Here is a 22,115-nt window from a genome sequence, read left to right as displayed (position 1 = left end):
ACAGTTGTCAATCACTGGCCAGGCTTCTTTTAAATTGGCTCAGAATTCCCACATGGGTGCATCCCTAGGCATAAATATTAGATAGTAAGTCATGATTATGAGATACTAAATCTGAGGGTATTATGTCAAATATAACTTAGCATCATGACCTAGCATCTCGTAATTATGACTCATTATCACAAAATTATGACTTAGCGAAGGACCCTTAATTTTTTCCAAGTGTCAGAAATTGGCTTCCATAGTCAACACTGATTTCAAAATGGAAATGAATTTTAGAATTACATTACAGTATTAGCATTTTCAGTATTCTTAGCATCTTAGACAGAAATGTAAATCTGTATACTGTGTTGAACTATGACTGAGAGCCATAATTTACTGTGTATATAAGTGAAGCTTTTGTAAATCTCTTTCTCAGGGCTCTCAAGTTTTGAAGTTTGGTGTGAGTGAGATTGGGGGGAGGGGGGGGGTGGGATGGATGCGCGCAGTTCTTCAGATGTTAAATGGGGGGTGGGGGGTTCTCCTTCAGTTGTCCACCGACGTGTGTTTCAGAACTTTTGAATCGGACAGTTCTTCCTGCCTGACACTCTGGCTGAAACTCCACCCTCACTACATCTGCCTAACAACAGAGCGATCTATATCCTGATTGGCTCAACAAGAGTACATTTTAATATAATAATAATAATAACTACATGTGGGCAACAACAAATCTTAGTGTAAAATGGCACGTCAAAAGAGTTTTTAGTTACTTATTATTACTGTTTATTATTATTACTTATTATTACTGTTTATTATTATTACTTATTATTACTGATACTTTTCTGAATCATATCGAATGTTTATGTAATAGGACAGAAAACATCTGGTTCATTTATCGCCACTGTAGTAGCTATACATGCAAACACATACATTAGCAAAAGCTAAAAGCAAGTAATGTGTTAAAAACTGTAAGTTACTTAGAAATATTGTTTTACAATTCATTTTACAGGCAAAAAAAGAGATGGAGAGAGCATCCTCGCTGATTTGTCAGTGATTTTATTGACCATTGCATAGACCAGCCATCATTCAAAATCCTGCCTTCACTAAATCATAATACTAAAATAATAAAACTCAATAAAGAGTACATTTTTCAAATTCAGAACGAGTAAACATGCTCACAGAAGGCTGATATTTTTAACATAACTATATGAGAGAAAATAAATATTAATTAAGCGTTTGACAAGCCAGAATTTATTGCCATCACTATAACTTTGAAGTCCTACAGAAATCTACGTTGGTTGGCTTCCCATACAGGGATAAGAGCAAGGATAAATCCTATAGTTTGGGCCAAATCTTAAACAATTTCCCAGACAGTGATTAAGCCTAATCTTGGACTACACAATATTTATTTTTTTTAATGGAATTTTTCTATTCTAAGAAATGTTTCTATTGAAAAGAAAAATACAGTCTATGACTAGGCTTAAATCCTGTCCGGGAAACTGGTCCTACATATTAATGTTGAATTACCATTAGCAGTCATTTTTAATAAGAAATTAATCCTGATCTGGGTTTGGGAAACCAGTCCCATGTCATTCTGTGCCTAGATGCTTTGCTAGGGTACTGTAGAGGTGTCTGTATGCACCATGATCATCCAGTGTGGAGCAAAGTACAGCACTGGAAGATACACATATTTTGTCTTAGGCATCTAAGGTAGATATTCGTAAACGTATATCCAGGACTTGGCAAGACAATTCTTAAAAAAAAAATAAATAAAAGGCTCATGGTTGAACTTACCAAATATACACACAAACCACTGACTTGAACATAAAATTCAGGAATTAATCCTTCTAAACTGCTTTAGTCTATGCAGAATATTAATAAAGAAAAAAAATTCTTATATTCTGTTTTATTTTTACTGGCTTTTACTGTAATACCAAAATAAATAGTTTATTTTAACTATAATAGTTATATTAATAGCCCAGGTTCAGTTTGGTATAGATGCAAGATGCAGAGTACTGTGAACAGCAATTGGAAGCCCATAACTGCACAATAATGTATACAGTAATTGATAGCCAAAGATTGTACAATATTGTATACCACGATTGGTTGCCAAAGACTGTTAAGTATTGTATACAACAATCAGTAACCCAAGACTACAAAGTACTGCATATTTTGGCAAAACTGCATAGTACAGTATGAAGCATTTGGCAGACCAAGATTGTACAATACTGGATCAGTTTCCCATTATTTGAAGATTACAGTTTCCTCTCATTTAGTCTAAGACTAGATTTTATCCCTGCCTGGGAAACTGATCCACTATGTGCAGCACCTGGCAACCTAAGACTGCACAGCACTGCATGCCGCACTTGGCACCCTTAAAATCTAAAGCTGGTACTTGTGCATTTCTACCAGTTTACACCCTGGTGCAGATGTGTGTGGTTACAACAATTCATGCCTCTACATGGAGCCGTGCATATCTGTACTGTAGGGATGTAGGATTGCGTACAAGCACAGATCCACGCTGATCCGCCGGCTGGCTCAGGAGCATGTGCAGTAGCCCGGTCAAGCTCACAAAGCCCAGTGCCTCGCCGTTGCCTGTTGCCAGAGAGAAATCTCCTTGTGTCACCCACCCCAGGGTCACCCGTGAGCAGTGAGAGGACACACTAGGAAGTGGCTCTGGCCACAGTCCCCGCACATATTCCTTACACGAGTCACTAAGATCAGTTGCAGAACTTGATTCCACTGCAGATTCAGCACCTTTACTGATGGAAGTGCTGAGATTAGGGTGTGTAGAAGTTACAACAGAGTCTTGGTTATCCTTGGGAGCAGAGCTAGAGCTGGAGTCTTTGTTCACAGCAGCCGGAGTGCCTTCATCCTTTTCAGAGGCAGGAAACTGTGGTGAAGCTTTGCGTCTCTTGCTCCTCCTTTTCAGTAGGTGCTGGAGGTGGTCTTTGTGTCTGGGCTCCTTAGGGCCAATGCTTCTGGGATCTTTTCGCAACTGCTGCAAATCTTCAGCAGTGGGAACACACAGCATGGTGTGCAGGGTGGGCAGACCCTTACCTAGGACACATACACGGACCCAGACCAGGCAGTGCCTCCACTGTGCCTGTAGTTCCATGGCACTTGCAGTGTTAAGCAAAGGGGTGGGGAGGCAACCACGTGGCACTCTCGAGTTACGTGCAGAAGACGGCTTACTCCAGACTGACAGCTGTCTCAGCACCTTACGGCTCCTGCAGAAACAATGTACATAAATGACATCATAGACATGATTTTTTTTTTTGTTCTCCCTTTTTTCCCCAATTTGACTGGCCAATTGTCTCACCCCTTTCGACTGCTAGTCAGTAGTATATCTTCCATCACCAGTGGAATAAGCAGTGGATGAGCGAATGCCTTGTCCAAGACTTGAAGTCAATCACCCCTTTTTTTTTTTTTTGTGACCAGCGCAGTCGGAGGAAAGTGCAGCGACTCGGTTTCTATACATCAGCTCACAGACGCCTTGTGCCGATTGGCAACTGATGGCAAAGCTGCATGAATGGGATTCGAACCTGCGACCCGCTGGACCACTTGGCGCCCATAGACACTTCTTTTTTTAACGGCCATACAATACAGACAAAATATGATTAGGTTATTACAGTTTTTTTTTTTTTTTAAGTAAAACCATCATGGCCAGGCCAGGCATTCCTAGTAATTTCAATAAGAACAGAAGTATTTGGATGCCTGCTCATATATTGTTTCTTCCAAAATCAAGGACAGTAATAAGAGAAATACCAGTTTAGCCTGCTTTTTTGGATTAGCTGTCTCTGTCAAAATAAGGCTCTCTACAAAATTTTAAAGCATTGGTGTGAGTATTTGATTGCATTTAGAGGCATTAACAGTGTAAGTAAGGACAGCCTGCTAGTTGATGGTCACCCAACCACCTCACCAATGCATCCTATGCAAACTATTGGATGGAGCTCCATCGTTCCAGAGGACACAGGTCTACTGCTCCACAGCTCAATACTGGAGTGTTTTATACTGTATACTTTAGCCCACGTCTGGTATTAGGTATGGTGCCAAATAATTAATGTTGATCTGCTCCATAGAGTCCAGAGATTCTATTGGACAATACATCTGTGTCAACAATGGGTGCAACTTAAAATAGCTAAATGCATTTATTAAAATGAGTGTCCACAAACATTTGGACATAGTGTATTTCTTTAGTTTTATGTGTGTCTCTCAATACTGTTCAAATTATGTTTTTCCTTTTACAAGAAATTACGCAAGTCATTCCTTTGTACCAAAATACACTGCCTGGCCAAAAACAATTGTCTCGCCACCTGGATGATGTGGGGTTGATGCTGCAGTTCATCAGGTCTGGGTTCAGCAACAGTATGTGCTGAAAGAATAAGGCCAGCTGACTACCTGAATATACTGAATATAGACCAGGTTATTCCATCAGTGATTTTTTTCCTCCCTGGTGGCACGACCATATTCCAAGATGACAGTGTGAGGATTAATGGGGCTGGAATTGTGAAAGAGTGATTCAGGAAGCATGAGATCATCATTTTCACACATGGATTGGAGTCCAGACTAACTCCATTGAGAATGTTTGGGATGTGCTGTATGGAGAAGACTTTGAGCAGTTGGTCAGACTCTACCATTATCAATGCTGCAAGATTTTGGTGAAAAATGAATAAAACACTGGATTGAAATAAATCTTGTAACATTTCAGAAGCTTATTAAAACAATGCCACAGTGAATGTGTGCTGCAATCCAAGCTAAGTCGGTCCAATTAAATATTAGAGTGTGTGACCTTTTTTTGTGGTGACTTTTCTTTTGGCCAGGCAGTGTATATAGAACATGGACAAAAAACTCAAATTGATGAAATATAAAAATTGACATTTAAACAGCTATGGTACCTCAACACAGTGAAGGCAGATGTTGGGGGTGTGTCTTCTCCAGACTGTGATATCACTCCCTCCATTTCAGCAGACTGGAGTTTTCCTTCTTCTCCATCCTGTTTCACTATTTTCTCCCATTCCTCTGTCAGCCTTTGCCATGGGCAGCGGAATGGAGCCAGGCAGCCATGCTTTATGTAGTTTGTGCGTTTGGCAGGAGGACGTCTGTAAACAATCACAAACATGAGAAGCGTAACTAACAGGAACAATGTGAGAATAAAACCACTCGCTCAAAAACACTAATAAAAAAAAAAAAGGCTGATACACAGTTTGGGTTTGACCATGGCAGAGTGGAAAATATTTTTATAAGGATGAAACTTTCAGTCTTAATGCATGAGGTTTTACTGGGTACAAAAGAATCACAATTACATAATATTCTATATATGATTTCTTCTTTGGTACAAAAGATCACCTAGGCCACGATGTCCCTCCCTAAGCACTGGTCACTTCAAGTGCTTTACTTTCTTTCCATTAAACACATTGTAGGTCAAGTTTACATTTATATAAAGCTCCTCAGGTAAAAAAAATAAAATAAAAATGCATGGATACACAAAAATACAAAAATACATTTTTAATCAATCATATTCTCAGTGAGAAGCACTGATTTTGCAAAACAGCAGAAATAAGTGGGTCTTAATTAATGTATCATAATGCTGAAACAGTTTGTAAAGAAAAGAAGGCAGTTCTGCACCTCTTAAACTTGTTCAGGAGTTCCACCTCCTGCTCCTCCTGGAAGCGAACACCTGCAGGGCAGTCTGGGAACTCGTGGGGGAAATGAGGCAGGCATTTGTTCTGGGAGTGTTTCAAGCTCATTTGGAGACCCCCAACACGAACACCGCGGTAAACCTGTGTCACACACAAATACACAGTCCAGTTAATTCATCTTAGCTTTGAATTTAAGCATTTAGGAGCGACACCCTACTGTTTTAGGGTCTTACAATTCATTTTCAATCTTTTTATGGCTTACAACTTTCACCCTATATCTGGGAGCACAAATGCACCAGACAGTTTAGGGTGAGTAGTGCAAAGCCATGTTTCAGACTAGCTCAGATTCAGAATTTCACAAAGTCTTAATCAGCCTTTGAAAAGCTGCGTCATGATCAGACCATCCATTGAATTCATTTCCAGAAACCAATCAACTCTATTCATTCAACATCTGTAGCATACAGTACACAGGTTAAACGTTCAATCAAGGCAAAACTCAAAAAATATCTGTGCTAAAGGCAGAATGAAGGAAATATCACTTTGCTTTTGTCCTTGTCTTTTTCGCACTATAAGGTGAACCAGATTAGTCCATTAGTCTATTGATTGGATTAGATTAGTCTATTGTCATACATAAGGCCCAATGGATTATACGCTGCATTTAAGGACACACTATAAGGAACTTCTAATTAAGCAGCTCTCTGTATTCTCGCTGCTGGGTGGTGTCAGGGAGTAGCTAACTAAGTTAAGTAAAGCTAAGCAAAGTAACCAAAACTGGATACAGGCCGATAATACTCGCTTCTAAACAGCGGTTAGCAGGTGATGGTAGTTGGGGTTAAGAGCAGGCTACAGGCCAATAACACTCACCTGTGAATGGGGAAATAACATTTAGTGGCTAATGCTAATGTTACTCCAGTCCCGGTATTAAAGAACTGAAACTCCTGTATAATGCTGCACTTCAGCGGAGTGGCTTTACTGCTCTTTAATACATGACTGGTAGAATTCATACATAAAGTGCACTGGATTAAATGGTGCACTGACTGTTTTTGGGAAAATTAAAGCATTTTAAGTGGGCCTTGTAGTGCGAAAAATACGGTATATTTCACATTAGTATCCATATATTCTGATGTGAAATTTTACTGATTTATTGAAAAGCTTAACTTGAAAAACATGAAGATTTAAACATATACAATCCTGACAGAACAGAAAGCCATTTCTCCTCACCAAAGGTACCCAGAAGGCCATGCCCCAACCCTTGGGCAGTAGCAAATCCCATCCAGAGCCCCAGCCTCGTCGCTCCTCGCCCTGCTGTTTCCCTGCCTGGTGAACAAGCAGGATGGGCACACGGCTCTGTGGAAAGACTGGCAACCTAGATCCTGGGACCAGTAACTCCCTTTTCATCTTGTTCATTTCCTGAAACACACAAACACGTATTTACTCCTAACTAAAGGTTACCAATCAGTGTTATAACCAAATTTGAGCCAATTTTAGCACTTTTAGTACCTGCTCTAAAACCCTGTTGTTTGTGACGTTGTCTCGGACATCCTGGTCCCACAGGGCAGTCTGAGCACAAGGAGCAGGAACTCCTCTCAGAGTGAGATCTCTCCTCTGCTCCTCATCCACATCTACAACACACATCCACGTATGCACACACCCACACATTCACACATACGACCAGACACAATTCATAGAAACAGGAAAAAGTAGGACAGAGAAAAATGACACAAAGAGGAAATGGTCCAATTTCTATTTGTGTGCAACATCCCTGAGAGAGGAAGAGAGATGGAGATAGGGGCCCTGCCAGGATTTGAACCTGGTTCATCTGCATGGAGAAGCAGAGGCTCCCCAGGAGCTCAGGGCCAGACACACCATGTGCTCCCCACCCACATCAGAGCTGCACACACACACACACACACTGTAGTTTTACTGTACAACAGACTCTGGTTCTGCAACTGCAACCAAATAATGCAGCTACCTTGGATAACTAGACAAGATTATCAATTTAGTATTACATTTCAAATACATTTATTTTATTTTAAAATATATACTGATTCCTATATACTTTGTTTCTTCACCAGAGTCAGGGTACAGTAGATTATTGGTACCTATGTGCTCGAGTATGTGTCTGCATGAGGAAGTTTACCTTGTGCTGCTTGTAGGTCGAGTGCAGCTGTAACCCGTTTCTTAGGCAAAGTCAGCCTTGGGTCGTCCACGGTCAGCCCCAAGACGCACCCTGCTGGTAGCTCTGATGTAGAGTTTACACCTTACACACAAACACATGCGACACATAATTACACTCCTGAGTATGTATTGAGATGGAGTGAATTTTCACTTAAGCTAGACTGCAGATTTTGTCCATCATCCACAAATGCAGTATGTAATGGTGATAATGTGTGGTCAATAAGATATTTTTTAATTTCTGAACTTTCTAGGTGGTTGCTATGGTATCACAGGATGATTTGGCTGCCCTGTCAAGTGATCTTGGTGGCAGTGGAAGCTCAACAGTTTGGTTATTAATGACATGGTTGGGAGATTAAAGTATGGTGTATGTGATTATCTTGTCTTAAATGTTATGATGTTTCTAGGGGGCTGCAATGGTCTCGAAAAGTGGCTGTTGAGATATCTTGAGACGCTTGAAGGTGTAGCAAAATAATTTTTACAGTGCTAATGATGCTGCGAGATGGTTGATACAATATTTCAGTGGTTGCTAGGTTATCTCAGGTGATAGCCCAGGTATTGACAACAACATGTGGGTGGCAGGGTGTTTGTTGGTATGTGTTGCATCACATTCATGTTAAAAAAATATAATAATAACATAAAATAAAATAAAATTGAATGATTATCCAGAAACCTACTAAGTTGTTTTTTTTTCTAACGCAAAGAAAAACAGCCTACAAAAATGGTTTACAGACAGACTGTAGTTATAACTAACTATGAAATTAAATAATAGTACAAAAAAAAAAATATATATATGTATATTGTGTACCTTTCAGCAGCTGGAAGACATCTGCTTGCTGCTTGTGTAAAGACATACTGTCCTTGTTTTTACAATGCTGTGGCCACCAGAATGAGGAGGTACTTTCAATATCAATCTAAAAAGGAAAAAAAAAAAAAAATCATCACAGCCATAACATTTATACACTAATGTCCATTTACAAGCATCAAACTTAACTTTAACCTGGCACTAGCTCAGGAACATCTTAACCATACAAATAGGTATTATCTTTAATAATCGTAATATATCGTTTAAGCATTGACATCACAATGTGCTCATGTGCAATAGTCACGTAAGTGCGATGTCACGTAAGGCACTTAATGTTGCAATGTTTTGATTCTTGAAGCAAGAAGTGTATACACAACATTGTAATTTTCTAAGTGAGCAGTGCTGTCTCTGTGTCTGTGTGAGTGACAGGCTGCTGCTGCCTGAGAAGCGGGAGGGGGAGATGGAGTGAGCATAAACACTAGGTAACATAGCTGGGCACATGCTTGAAATGTTCGGCACAGTTTTGCGCAGATATTTCCAGTTACAGCCGAAATCACGCTTTTAATCCAGGAAAAATCGCTCTTCTTTATGCCATTTAAATGGCAGGTTAAATGCTCGATTATTGTTTTACAGTTTCCCTCGGGTTTTGAGTGATTGGCTGACCCTAAAGCGCTGGGTCGGTCGGTCCAGATCTCTGACATGAAACAGTGGAGGAGAGGGGCAGGGGTGGTGATGTCACGAGTCTATATACACGAGTCTATAATATATATTGTTGAGGTTAAAAAACATTGCAATGTCAAAATATTCCAATATCGTGCAGCCTTATTTCTGAAAATTTATCTTTTTGTTCATAAAACTACACACCAGCAGAGCTAGTGCCCATTTCATATCATTAATAAGACCAGCATCAGTTCCCTAAACACATGCAGTTGTTTTACCTCAGTATTAGTAGCTGGTAGCAGTGTCTCTGTCAGTACAGCGTGGGATAGTGGACCAATCAAGCGATAGCGTACTATTTCCATAGATAGATCACTATGAAGGGAGTACAAATAAATAGATAGAAATTAGGCATACAGGAGGCTGCTGAAAATGCCTACATTTTGTAATCCATTAAACTACTCACTTAATCACAATGTCATTCTCAGCTGATCTCCAACTAACTGGAGTCATTGGAGACCGAGTGCCATCACCCAGGATCTTTTTAGCAGGTTTGTCCTCTTTCCCATCACCTTCTCTCTTCCTCTTCTTCCCGGGATGCTGAGGCTCAGATTTGAGGTCTGAAGAGGCAGGTGCAGAGGGCTGGTCAGAGGGGCCTGCTTCTACTGGGGTTTCTGATGGGGGTGGAGACACTGCCTCAAAGCACTGGCACACCACCTGCAACTCTGAAAGAAGTTCCTGACATGGACAAACATACAGAACATACATTCATATGAAGACCAGCCAGAACAAAATATAGGGCTATGTACAGTGAGTCCAAGAAGCATTTGATCCCTTGCTGATTTTCTTTGTTTGCCCACTAATAAAGACACTATCCTTCTGCACTATTAATGGTAGATATATTCTAACATGGAGAGACAGAATATCAAGACAAAAATCCAGAATATAATTTTAAAGAATATATTTTAATTAATTTGTATTTCAATGAGGAAAATAAGTATTTGATCCCTCTTGCCAAACACACTCAATACTTAGTGGCAAAGCCTTTGTTTGCAAGCACAGCGGTGAGACGTTTGTTGTAGTTAACCACAAGTTTAGCACACACACCAGGGGGAATTTTGGCCCACTCTTCTTTGCAGATCCTCTCTAAATCATGAAGGTTGGTGGGCTGTCGCTTGGCAACTCTGACCTTCAGCTCCCTCCATAGATTTTCGATCGGATTGAGGTCTGGCGACTGGCTGGGCCACTCCATGACCTTAATGTGATTTTTCTTGAGCCAATCCTTTGTTGCCTTTGCTGTATGTTTAGGGTCGTTATCATGTTGGAAGACCCAACCACGGCCCATTTTCAGATCCCTGGCAGAGGGGAAGAGGTTGTCCCTCAGGATTGTGCCGTACATGGCTCCATCCATCTTCCCAGTGATGCGGTGAAGTAGCCCTGTACCCTTGGCAGAGAAACACCCCCAAAACATTATGCTTCCACCTCCATGCTTGACGGTGGGCACAGTGTTCTTGGGGTCATAGGCAGCATTTTTCTTCCTCCACACATGGCGGGTGGAGTTGAGGCCAAAAAGTTCAATTTTGGTCTCGTCTGACCACAAAACCTTCTCCCAATAACTTGGTTCATCTTTCAAATGATCATTGGCATACTTGAGGCGCGGCTCCACATGTGCTCTCTTCAGCAGGGGTACCTTTCGGGCACTGCAGGATGTGAATCCATTGTTGCGCAAAGTGTTGCCAATTGTTTCCTTGCAAACTGTGGTCCCAGCTGCCTTCAGGTCATTTGCTAACTCCTGCCGAGTGGTTGCAGGACGATTTCTGACCGTTCTCAGCATCATTGCCACCCCACGAGGCGAAATCTTCTTTGGAGCACCGGGCCGAGGTCTATTGATTGTCATGTTATACTCTTTAAACTTTCTGATAATTGCACCAATAGTTGTTACTTTCACATCCAACACCTTAATAATCTTTTTGTAGCCCATTCCAGCTTTGTGAAGGTCAACAATTCTGACTCTGAGGTCTTGTGACAGCTCTTTGGTTTTACCCATGTTGGAGACTTGAAATCTGTGTGATCTGTCTGATTCTGTGGACAGGTGTTTTTCACACAAGTGATTAGTGAGAACAGGTGGCTTCAGGTCAGGTAACAAGTTGATTGGGAGTGTCTAACTGGTCTGTAAAAGCCAGAACTGCTAATGAATACTAAGGGATCAAATACTTATTTCACTCCATTAAATACAAATCAATTAATATATACTCCTTAGATTTATTTTCTGGATTTTCTTTTTAATATTCTGTCTCTCCATGTAAGAATACATCTACCATTAAAAGTATAGAATGATCATGTCTTTATTAGTGGGCCAACGAAGAAAATCAGCAAGGGATCAAATACTTCTTGGACTCACTGTATGTCTTAAATTGGGGTATAAACTTACTTGTTTTAGAATGTGGACACTTACTTGTTTTATGGTGGGATGTACCCAGATCCACAGCTGTCTCAGAGATGATTCAGCATTACGGGGCCTCCAGAGAAACTGTGCAGGGCCCATGGGCTGGTGAGGGTACTGATCAGCCTTGTAAAGCAGAGTATTGCCCTCTCTCTGCCCCGATACACACAACACTGCTGCAAAGGTTGGACCTGAAGTGATATAAACATTTGCCTGATAAAGTACCAGAACTTTTCTTATATTAGCATGGTGCTGACTTAGTGTTAATTCATACTGTTTTATATATATACTACACATAACCAACAATGTGTCCCTTGCACTCTCACGCTCATGAATACACACAGCGTTTCAATATATACAAAATATGCAGTTACACTAGCATTTATTTTCTTCATTAAAGCTCAGACAACAAAAGAAGAACAAAAAGAAAATAACTTCACTATTTTATAATATAGAAATTATAATAACAATAAAAAATACCACACTATTGCTACCGTCTCCCTCCCAAAAATACTGAAAAGACTTTTCAGCATTTAAAATATCAGTCCTAATCTACTTATGATTCATCACAGAATTGTTTTGTGTGACATTTTTTAGTTTGTTTATTTTGGAAATTATGCATACTTACTGTTTTTTCGCACTATAAGGCGCACGATCAATAAACATCTATTTTCTGGTCTATGTTCATACATAAGGTGCACCTCTCGCTAGCGGTTCGTCCCATGTAGCTTGTTTTAACACAATAAACCCGCAGGCTACACCCTGATATACTCACCTCTGAACAGTGAAAGAGCAAGCACTTAGCAATTGGTTAATGCTAATGCTGCTCCAGCACTGCTAGCTGGGGTTAGCAGCCTCCCTGACCATTTTTGGGAAAATCAAGAATTTTAAGTGCATCTTACAGTGCAAAAAATATGGTAAATGGAAATCATTTATATGGCCATTTAGTACTTATTTTGTGCTACAAACATTTATTTAAAATAATAATAATAATAAAAAAACCTTAAGGGTCAACTTCACTTTAGTTTTTTTTGTTTGGGACTTTAGAACACACCTGTATCTTTACTCGTAAGCCTGGAGAGTGCACTCATCAGCTGCTCCTCTGGACCCCAGAGCTCCAAACAGCAGTAGTAAGACATGTCCTAAAAGAAAAATGAAAAAGACTTAAATGGAATATTGTGGAAAAAACACATCTTTATTTTAGCAATAAATGTCTTTTGCTCATGAAAAGACTAATATAAGGTAAAATATAAACAGCATTCACAGGGTTTATTTAATCAATTCTTATAATACTCAGACAGTGCTGTTGAGTTCATATTCTAAACTAACCTGCAGAAGACAGCCCGAGCTCATAGCCCTGTAGCTGGCTCTGTAGCACTTGTACGTGGGTCTCTCTCCAAGGCAGTAGCCCCATTTCTTTAGCATGTGGAAACGCTTGGCGTGCCAGATGTGCGTCTCCAACCACTTGTTCTTCCTCTGGCGTCGGTTAAACTCCAGCAACAGATTACCATGACGCCGGCGGGCACGGCGACTCTTTGTCTTTGACTGCTCTTTCTTCTCTTTCTGTCCTGCATGATGACTCTTCTCCAACTGGACAACATTAAAACAAAAAAGCGGTAAATTATTAACTCTGTAATTAGTCCATTAGTTGCATTAGATGTGTGGAGAGCAAGAAAAACTCAAGACCATTTAGGTCACTTGTTCTCCAGCACCAGGTTGACTGTGGAGCACCAGAACTTACAAAATATCTTTTGCTGTAGTATATTATAGAATTCTAATTATCAATGCAAAATTAAGGAAGTAAACAAATACTTTATGCCTTAAACAGTTAGCAAGACAAATTAAAAAAGAACAAAATTAAAATACCATTCAAAGCATGTTAAATGTACACGCTTGATGTAAAATGATTTGAAATGTAATAATCTTTTAGAAATGGTATACACCCTGGCTGCCCATTTGACAGGGTTAGGGGATTGGCTGCTCACACTGAGTTGTTCTTACATGTACTTTACACTAGATGCCAGTGTTTCACACTGCTTGACTGGAATATAATGGTGTTTCTATTTTTGTCAATCTGTGCCCTGAATGCTGCTACTGCACTTCTGTGAAGTGTGCATAAGAATGCAGTGGAACAAAAGTGAACTTTGCCAAGCGATACTGATATTTTATAATGCTGCCTTAAACCTTTACTATGTTTGACGAAACACATGTTGCATTATCGTGAAAAGCAGGGAAATGGGGAATACCATCCTGTCTGCCAGCTCCCTCAGTCGGCGGGGCAGTCTCTTGGTGTTGTGGCTCATGGCTCGTCGCCGCATGTGCTTCGGCAGAGCGCCAAACACATGGGAGCTACCTGTCGTCTTACTAACAGCCTTCAGCATGGAGTTCACTTCCGCAGCTCTGGCTTTCGCAAACATTGATGCTGAAGCAGAAATAAATGGAAGGTGATTAGTGAGAGTTAGAGTGAGAAAGAGATAGAGAGAGAGAGAGAGAGAGAGAGAGAGAGAGAGAGAGAGAGAGAGAGAGAGAGAGAGAGAGAGAGAGTTTTTCTCAGCTTTTTTTACTACGGAATAAATTAAAATTGCTTAAATATATTATGTCTATTTTCAAATAAAACCTATTACAAAACTACTGTTTAATAATAATAATAATAATACCCACAGCGTGCTGGAAAAACTGTGGAAATCTAAATGTTACCCATTACCATATATTTTGGGACTGCCCCAATATTAAAGATTACTGGAATGGGATACATGAAGCCTTGCAAAAGAAATGTTTAAGTATTGGGACTTACAGAAATGTCTAAAAATAACTATTTGTTTTTGACTGCGCACATATATACACACAAAATTTTAAATATGTCCCGTAATGACACATATATGATGCTGTATGACTCAAAAGAAATATATATAAAATAAAAAAATTCATAAAAAAACGACTCAATATTTATAATGTCCTGGCTCGTTGCAATTTGATGGCACCATCAAAAATTACATAGTTTGCGCCATGTTCGGCCAAATCATTTTGGCTGCAGAATATTACATTGTGACATTATTCGAAGCTGTTATGTTTTTCCATGAGTCAAAACTTTATGATGAATCAAACAACAAAAATGCTTTAAAATGTCTCAGATTAAAATCCTTTTACATTGACTTCTATAACGAAATTTAAGGTATTTGCTTTTGCGTAAAGTAGGCAGTTTGAGGACCGAAAGGTTTTCTTGTGAAAAAACAATGATATATAACAATAATTGACAATTATATGGGTCAATCAAAATTTAAGGTTAGTTAATTAAATTAAAAATACTTAAAAATGCTCACCTGTGATGTACTTGGGTAGCACCTCATCACGAGGGACTGGTCCATCCTGTCGCCCCCTCACCCATCCACTGGCCTGCTGTGATTGGCCGTACCCTGACGGTCCCTTTGTGTGCTGTGACCTGCTGTAACCTTGACCTGCAATGAGGAGATCTTTTAAAGGAAACACTAACAAAACAGAATCTATCTGCACTCATAGCTGATAAAAGGACTTTAATCTAAACCATATTTGAATGGCCTGCTCCAAAGAATCCATAAAGGCTCCACTCAGAGTCAGATGCTGAATATTTATTGGGGGGGAAATTTTGGACTATTCCCTACAAATATTTGAATTGATATAAAATAAAGATTGACAGATGTTGTACCTTGTGGTAAATTATTTATAGTATAGGTGAATAAACACAGTCAGCTGTTAAGAGGTGAGTGGGTGTAAATATAAGCCATGACACAGCACCAGCAGCTAGAATACTAGTGTATCTATAAAAAAAAAAAAAAAAGAATATCATTGAATAGTCACTTTATTTCAATAATTCAGCTCAAAATGTTATATAGATGTATTACACACAGAGTGGTCTATGTCAAGTGTTTATTTTATTGTTGATGATTAGAAACCACAAAGGTTGCGGTCTCAGAAAATATAATCTAAGACCAAATGGTACCTTTTGGCAGTGTGGGCATTGCGCCAAGTTCTGCTGGAAAATGAAATCCTCATCTCCATAAATGTTGTCAGCAGAGGGAAGCATTATTAAAATTTTATTTAAATATTTATATTTTTTATGTTTTATGCTTATAAAACAGCCTTAATAAAAGACATTAAACTTAAAACATGTTTTTTTCAGAGATTTTGAAAGGGGTCAAAATTACCCCAAAGATAATAGGAGGGTTAAAATCATCAATGCAAAAAAATGTGTGCGTTCCAACCTGCAGAACCTCCAGAGCCTTCACCATTAGGAAACTCTTGAGATGAAGAGTAGGTCATGTTACTCGGCTGATTTCTCATTTTCTTGTGGCGCATCCTGTCCTTGGCTCCCGACATCTACACAGAAAACAACACGTGCAAAATCATCAGGACAGGTCAGTGTTCCGATTATTAAATATGTTTTCTAATTGTTTTAGGCTAAATGCAAAAACAGAAAATTGAACGTAAACATGTATTTAATTTTTTTTATGTAGTACAGTGTACAAGCAATACGTTTTCATCCATTTTTCCAATTTTTGTTTTTTCATCTTTTCCGCTCACAATCTGAATTTTTGAAAAATAAAAATAAAAAAAACGTACCTTCTCTATATTTTATGATTTTTTGCAAGTTTAATTATATCATCAGATTTGAGTTACAAGATACAAAAATGGACAATTCTGAAAATCAAGAGAAGATTCAACTTTTCTTTTTTCTTAATTTTCTAGTTGTGAAAAGCCAAAACGAACAACTAGATCATTAAAAAATTAGATAAAAACACATTTCTTCTTTATTATACTGAATGGAAAAAAAAATAAAAATAAGTTTTATACCCATTTTTTTTTTATTTTCGAATTTAGCTTGATACGGTAATCTGTCAAACCATGATACCCTAGTGTATAATTTAACCACAGAAAAAAGCACCATATTAGAGCATGTTCCCAGCAGAAGTCCCAGTAGATGTAGCGTTAGTATATTTGGATAGCATAAATCACTGTATCATGGTAAAGTTATGTCAATGAGAGGTCATTACAAACTGGTTTTGTATTAAATGTATTAAATAATAATTGTATTTATTAAGTTGGCTTGTCAAAGCCAACTTATAGTTCTTCTTATTCTTCTTATTATTATTATTCTTCTACGCTAAAATTTCTCAACGCTACTCCTCCTACAGTTTTCGAGCTAGAACCACCAAACTTCACAGGTTGGTAGAAACCATAGCCACTTAAGTTGCTTGTGCTTTTCTAAGCGATCGGAGAACCAGGGTTCTAGCACGGTTCCGTCAAAGTCACTTTTTTCCCCATAGACTTCCATTCACACTTTTTTCAAACTGCTGTAAAAGTCACAATTTTCAAGCTAGAACCACGAAATTCACAAGACATACAGAACTTGCAGAGACGTTTCAGACGATATGCTGATCTCACCGATACGATTTACGGTTTTCGTAAAAGTATCGTACGAACTTTCCCCATAGGAATGAATGGGCGGAATGTTGGCCATCTCACACACACCAGCCGATCCTGCGCACGGCCCCCCTCTCTGCCCTGCTCCTCAGTACTGTATCTGTATGGAGAAGAGACTGCTGAACACAACCCACACCAGAACCAATACCACACTACACACACCACACACACACACACCACACATACACCACACCACACACACTTCAAACCACACATACCCCACACCACACACACTCCACATCACACATACCACACACTTCACACCCCACACCACACACACTCCACACACTCACCACACGACACACAGTCCACTCCCCACACTCACTCCACACCACACATACTCCACACCACACAAACTCCACAGTCCACACCACACACACACCCCACACCACACACAGTCTACACCCCACACTACACACACTCCACACCACACCCTACACACATTCCACACCACACATACCACACACCAAACACACTCCACCCCACACACTCCACACCACACATACCCCACACCAAACACACTCCACACCAAACACACCCCACACCACACACAGTCTACACCCCACACTACACACACTCCACACCACACCCTACACACATTCCACACCACACATACCCCACACCAAACACACTCCACCCCACACACACTACACACCACACATACCCCACACCAAACACACTCCACACCAAACACACCCCACACCACACACAGTCTACACCCCACACTACACACACTCCACACCACACCCTACACACATTCCACACCACACATACCCCACACCAAACACACTCCACCCCACACACACTACACACCACACACACCCCACACCACACACAGTCTACACCCCACACTACACACACTCCACACCACACCCTACACACATTCCACACCACACATACCCCACACCAAACACACTCCACCCCACACACCACACATACCCCACACCACACACACTTCAAACCACACATACCCCACACCACACACAATCCACACCACACAAACCCCACACCACACACACTTTAAACCACACACACTCCACAGCTCACATACCCCACACCACACACACTCCACCCCACACATACCACACACAATTCACACAACACCACACATTCCACACCACACATACCCCACACCACACACACTTTAAACCACACACACACTCGATAGCTCATATACCCCACACCACACACACTTCACACCACACATACCCCACACCCCACACACTCCATACCACACACACACTCCACAGCTCACATACCTCACACCACGCACACTCCACCCCAAACATACCACACACTTCACACCCCACACCACACATACCCCACACTCTCCATACCACACACACACTCCACAGCTCACATACCCCACACCATACACACTCCACCCCCACACATACCACACACACTTCACACCCCACACCACACATACCCCACACTCTCCATACCACACACACACTCCACAGCTCACATACCCCACACCATACACACTCCACCCCACACACACCCCACACCACACACACTCCACACCTGACACAAACCCCACACTCCACCACACATACACCACACCACACACACTCCACACCACACATACTCCACACACCACACCACACTCTCTACACACCACACCACACACACTCCACACCTGATACACACAACTCACCCCACACTCCACCACACATACACCACACTCCACACCACATTCCAAACACACCACACCAAACACACTCCACAACCCACTCCACACCCCACACACTCCACACCACACACACACTACACAACTTAGTAACTATTTGACAAGCCAACTTAAAGTTCGTTCACGAACTTTGCCTTTTCTAGTTACTATTATTATTTTTCATTTAAACTTTTGTGCAATGACAGTGATTCGATGTTGTTTAACGCACACAAAAATAGAATTATTATAAACAAACACGAGAAATATTTAAAAAGTGTAGGTCAGCGCATGCGTAGTGCCTTTAGAAAGTACGTATTGATGGGCAGCATATATCGACTGAACAACAGTCAGAAATTAACTGCTAAACGTTACACCCATCGGGAAAGATCAGATCTAGCTGGAAAACAAACACACTTCTGACAGTATTTCTGCTGAAACAGCGAGATGAATTCGCTACTGCTGCAAAACCACGCCGCACTCAGACACTCTGATCACACCTGATTAAAATCATTAATATTAATGAATTAATTCACACGCTGTAATGAATAATCATGTAATCAATGCTCACTGTAGCGCCGGATCAAACGCAGAAGCGTAGAGAGCCTGAATAAGACGAGTTAACACTTTAGTCCTGAACTGAGCTCCACTGTGAGTTAACTGCTTCCCCACCATCAGCACGCCACTACCCACACACGTGTTCCAGCACTTCCGGGTACAAGGGGCTTATGGGAGTTGTAGTTCTGCGACAGAGGCTTGCTTTTTTAAAGAAGAAAAATAAAATAAAAACGACATAATATACATTTACTCATGGCATTTACTTACATTTATGATATACACCAAATAAAACTAGAAAAAAAACAACAGATAGATAAAACGTTTATTTTAAGTTTTTTTTCTCCTGTTTAAATGTATACATCATGTGCAATAAATTAACACATTTTTATTTATGATCAAATAAAAAAAAAAAAAAATATATATATATATATATATATATATATTCAATTGAATATGTGCTTAAAATTAGACAGTAAATTATCAGTAAAGATTATTATTCTAAAAACTACAATTAAGTACATGATAAACACAGAAATAAAATTCAAGAAAATGTTAAAATACAGTACCAGTCAAAAGTTTGGACACACCTCTTCTCATTCAATGTGTTTTATTCTTTTTAATGATGTTTTACATTGTACATTTAATATTAAAGACATTAACGCTATACAGGAACAGGCAGAATTATTAAGTTAAACAAACCAGAACACGTTTTATATTTTAGATTCTTCTAAGTAGCACATTTATCTTTGAGGACAGATCTGCACACTCTTGGTATTTTAATCTCAGTGTCTTCATGAAGTAGAGATACCTGGAATAGTTTTCTCAGTGTCTGGAAGGTGGAGTGTCCTGGAGGTGCTGAACACTGTGAAGCTCTAGATCATCTCAAATCACTCATCACAGTTGATCAGGTTTAGATCAGGGGATTGTGGACAAACACTTTTTATTGTTTAATACGTAATCCCATATGTGTCCCTTAATTGATTGTTTGAATCACATTTTATTTATGCTTTATTCTTCTTTTATTATTTCCATTTTTATTGTTATTCTCTTACACGTTTATGTGAGTCTTTTTGTATTTTCTAATTTATAAATCACTTTAAATGACCATTGTGTATGAAAAGTGCTATATAAATAAACTTGCTTTCATGTCTTTAATAGTAATTTACAATGTAGAAAATACATTAAATAAAGAAAAACGTTGCATCATAACATTTATCAGTTTAATTTTATGTTTCAGGATAAATTTAAACATAGAAAATTGTTTATAAAACTTGTTACAAAAATGTTTTTTTTCATTTACTTCAGTAAAGAAGAAATTGATCTGCTTTTGCAATCTTTAGTGTTCTATTTCTGACTTTCACTAACAGAACTGAAAAATTTACTCTCCTTTCAACTCTTTTTTTTAGATGTAGAACTTAATAATAAACTTACTATTGTTACAAGAAAAATCTAAAAAATTGACAGAAGATTTTTTTTATTTGTCCTAAAATTGTGAGGTGCAGAAATAAAGAAAATAGAAAATTGGAAAATTAGATTAAAAAAAAAACTATTTCTTCTATACTGCACCAAATTGTAAGAGTTACATAATAAAGGTGTTTAACCACCAATTTTCTATTTTCGAAATTAGCCTAAACTGAACTGATAAACATTACACTGACTGAGAAGCTGCGTCATAACTTTTGACTGGTACTGTACATTGTAAGTATGTGTGCATGTATCTTTATACAAACTATCGATGTTCCTACGATGTTAAAAATGAAATATGGCTGTATTTATACAGTATTAAATTAAAGTTAATGCTACTGCTGCTACAGAGTTGGTATAGTTGACAGTCAAAGGTGAGGTAGTTTACAGAAATGACAAATAATCTGCAATGAAATGCTGACAGTAAGAGATTACATACTATAAATGTTTTCTTTCCTTTTTTTTTCTTGTGCTGATAATTAATTGGCCCATCATCTATGTTGTTACATGTGTTGTATTCAGGAACCTTGCAGCTCTAAAAACTGAATAACACTCTGATAATAATCCAGCAAAATGATCTAACAGTCTTTTTGGGTGGAAAAACAGCCCTGCAGCTTTCAGAGGCAGTCTTGTCAACAGAATATCAAATATGCGCACCATCTGCTTTTTTTTTCTTTTTTTAGAATTCATGCCCTTCAGGAAGAGAAGAACAGGGACCACAGCCAATCTCTCATTCAAGTGCTTACGAAAAACTGCTGAGAATAAGAATTCCTAAGAAAAGATTCAACAGAAAAATACATATTTCAACATATTATATTATATTATTCTAATTCCGAACTACTGTAAACCAAGTCTCATTTCTTACTTTAGGCAAATGTGTGTATACTACTCTCTCACCTGCTCATCTGGTCCCAGATGCCATAAAGTTATAAAATCATCCTGCTTTGAGGCAACTCCCTTTGCTGGAACTTATCTTAAACAGACGAGTTTGAGCTGGTTTAAAGGAATCACTGCAGGGAGAAACATGCCTACATAAGCAGAACTAAACTGTCACTACAGATCATTCTGTCTGCATACACTCAATCCATGCTGTGAAGCATGAATAATGTGGGAAAGTGTGAAGACACACTCCTCACTAATGCTGCAGTTCTGATGTGTTCATAAACTCTGTGTAATGTCTGTGGACAACCCTGGTAATGAATGCATCATTTAGCTCCTTTATTTTGCATCCATTTCTGACACTGAATGATGACTGTAAATGCATATCGT

At 39.3% G+C, this 22,115-nt stretch overlaps 1 protein-coding gene across 1 annotated transcript; it reads right to left on the bottom strand.

The window, feature by feature from the left end:
- Positions 1 to 1,016: 1,016 nt before the first annotated feature.
- Positions 1,017 to 19,532, bottom strand: pop1 (POP1 homolog, ribonuclease P/MRP subunit). The gene is made up of 16 exons (XM_007234722.4): positions 19,396 to 19,532; positions 15,937 to 16,051; positions 15,019 to 15,153; positions 13,945 to 14,120; positions 13,028 to 13,288; positions 12,753 to 12,840; positions 11,711 to 11,889; positions 9,722 to 9,993; positions 9,537 to 9,630; positions 8,602 to 8,707; positions 7,759 to 7,878; positions 7,119 to 7,240; positions 6,840 to 7,028; positions 5,605 to 5,759; positions 4,875 to 5,078; positions 1,017 to 3,206 (listed from the first exon to the last, which is right to left on the bottom strand). Exons 2-16 carry the CDS (start codon positions 16,049 to 16,051, stop codon positions 2,426 to 2,428), a joined length of 2,997 nt encoding a protein of 998 aa, XP_007234784.3. The 5' UTR covers positions 19,396 to 19,532; the 3' UTR covers positions 1,017 to 2,425.
- Positions 19,533 to 22,115: the final 2,583 nt, after the last annotated feature.

The sequence above is a fragment of the Astyanax mexicanus genome, chromosome 1 (assembly GCF_023375975.1).
Source record: "Astyanax mexicanus isolate ESR-SI-001 chromosome 1, AstMex3_surface, whole genome shotgun sequence".
NCBI lineage: Eukaryota > Metazoa > Chordata > Actinopteri > Characiformes > Acestrorhamphidae > Astyanax > Astyanax mexicanus.
The sequence above is the reverse complement of the archived record's forward strand: the minus strand, read 5'-3'. Positions and strand labels throughout refer to the sequence as shown.

Bases quoted from the DNA above. Each gene is read 5' to 3' on its own strand.
- pop1 (XM_007234722.4), bottom strand. From the start codon at position 16,051: ATGTCGGGAGCCAAGGACAGGATGCGCCACAAGAAAATGAGAAATCAG. The intron at 11,890-12,752 runs GTGTGTTCTAAA...ATATCACTTCAG, and splicing joins GCTTACGAGTAAAGATACAG to GTCCAACCTTTGCAGCAGTG. The intron at 9,994-11,710 runs GTAAGTGTCCAC...TGTCCATGTCAG, and splicing joins TACATCCCACCATAAAACAA to GAACTTCTTTCAGAGTTGCA.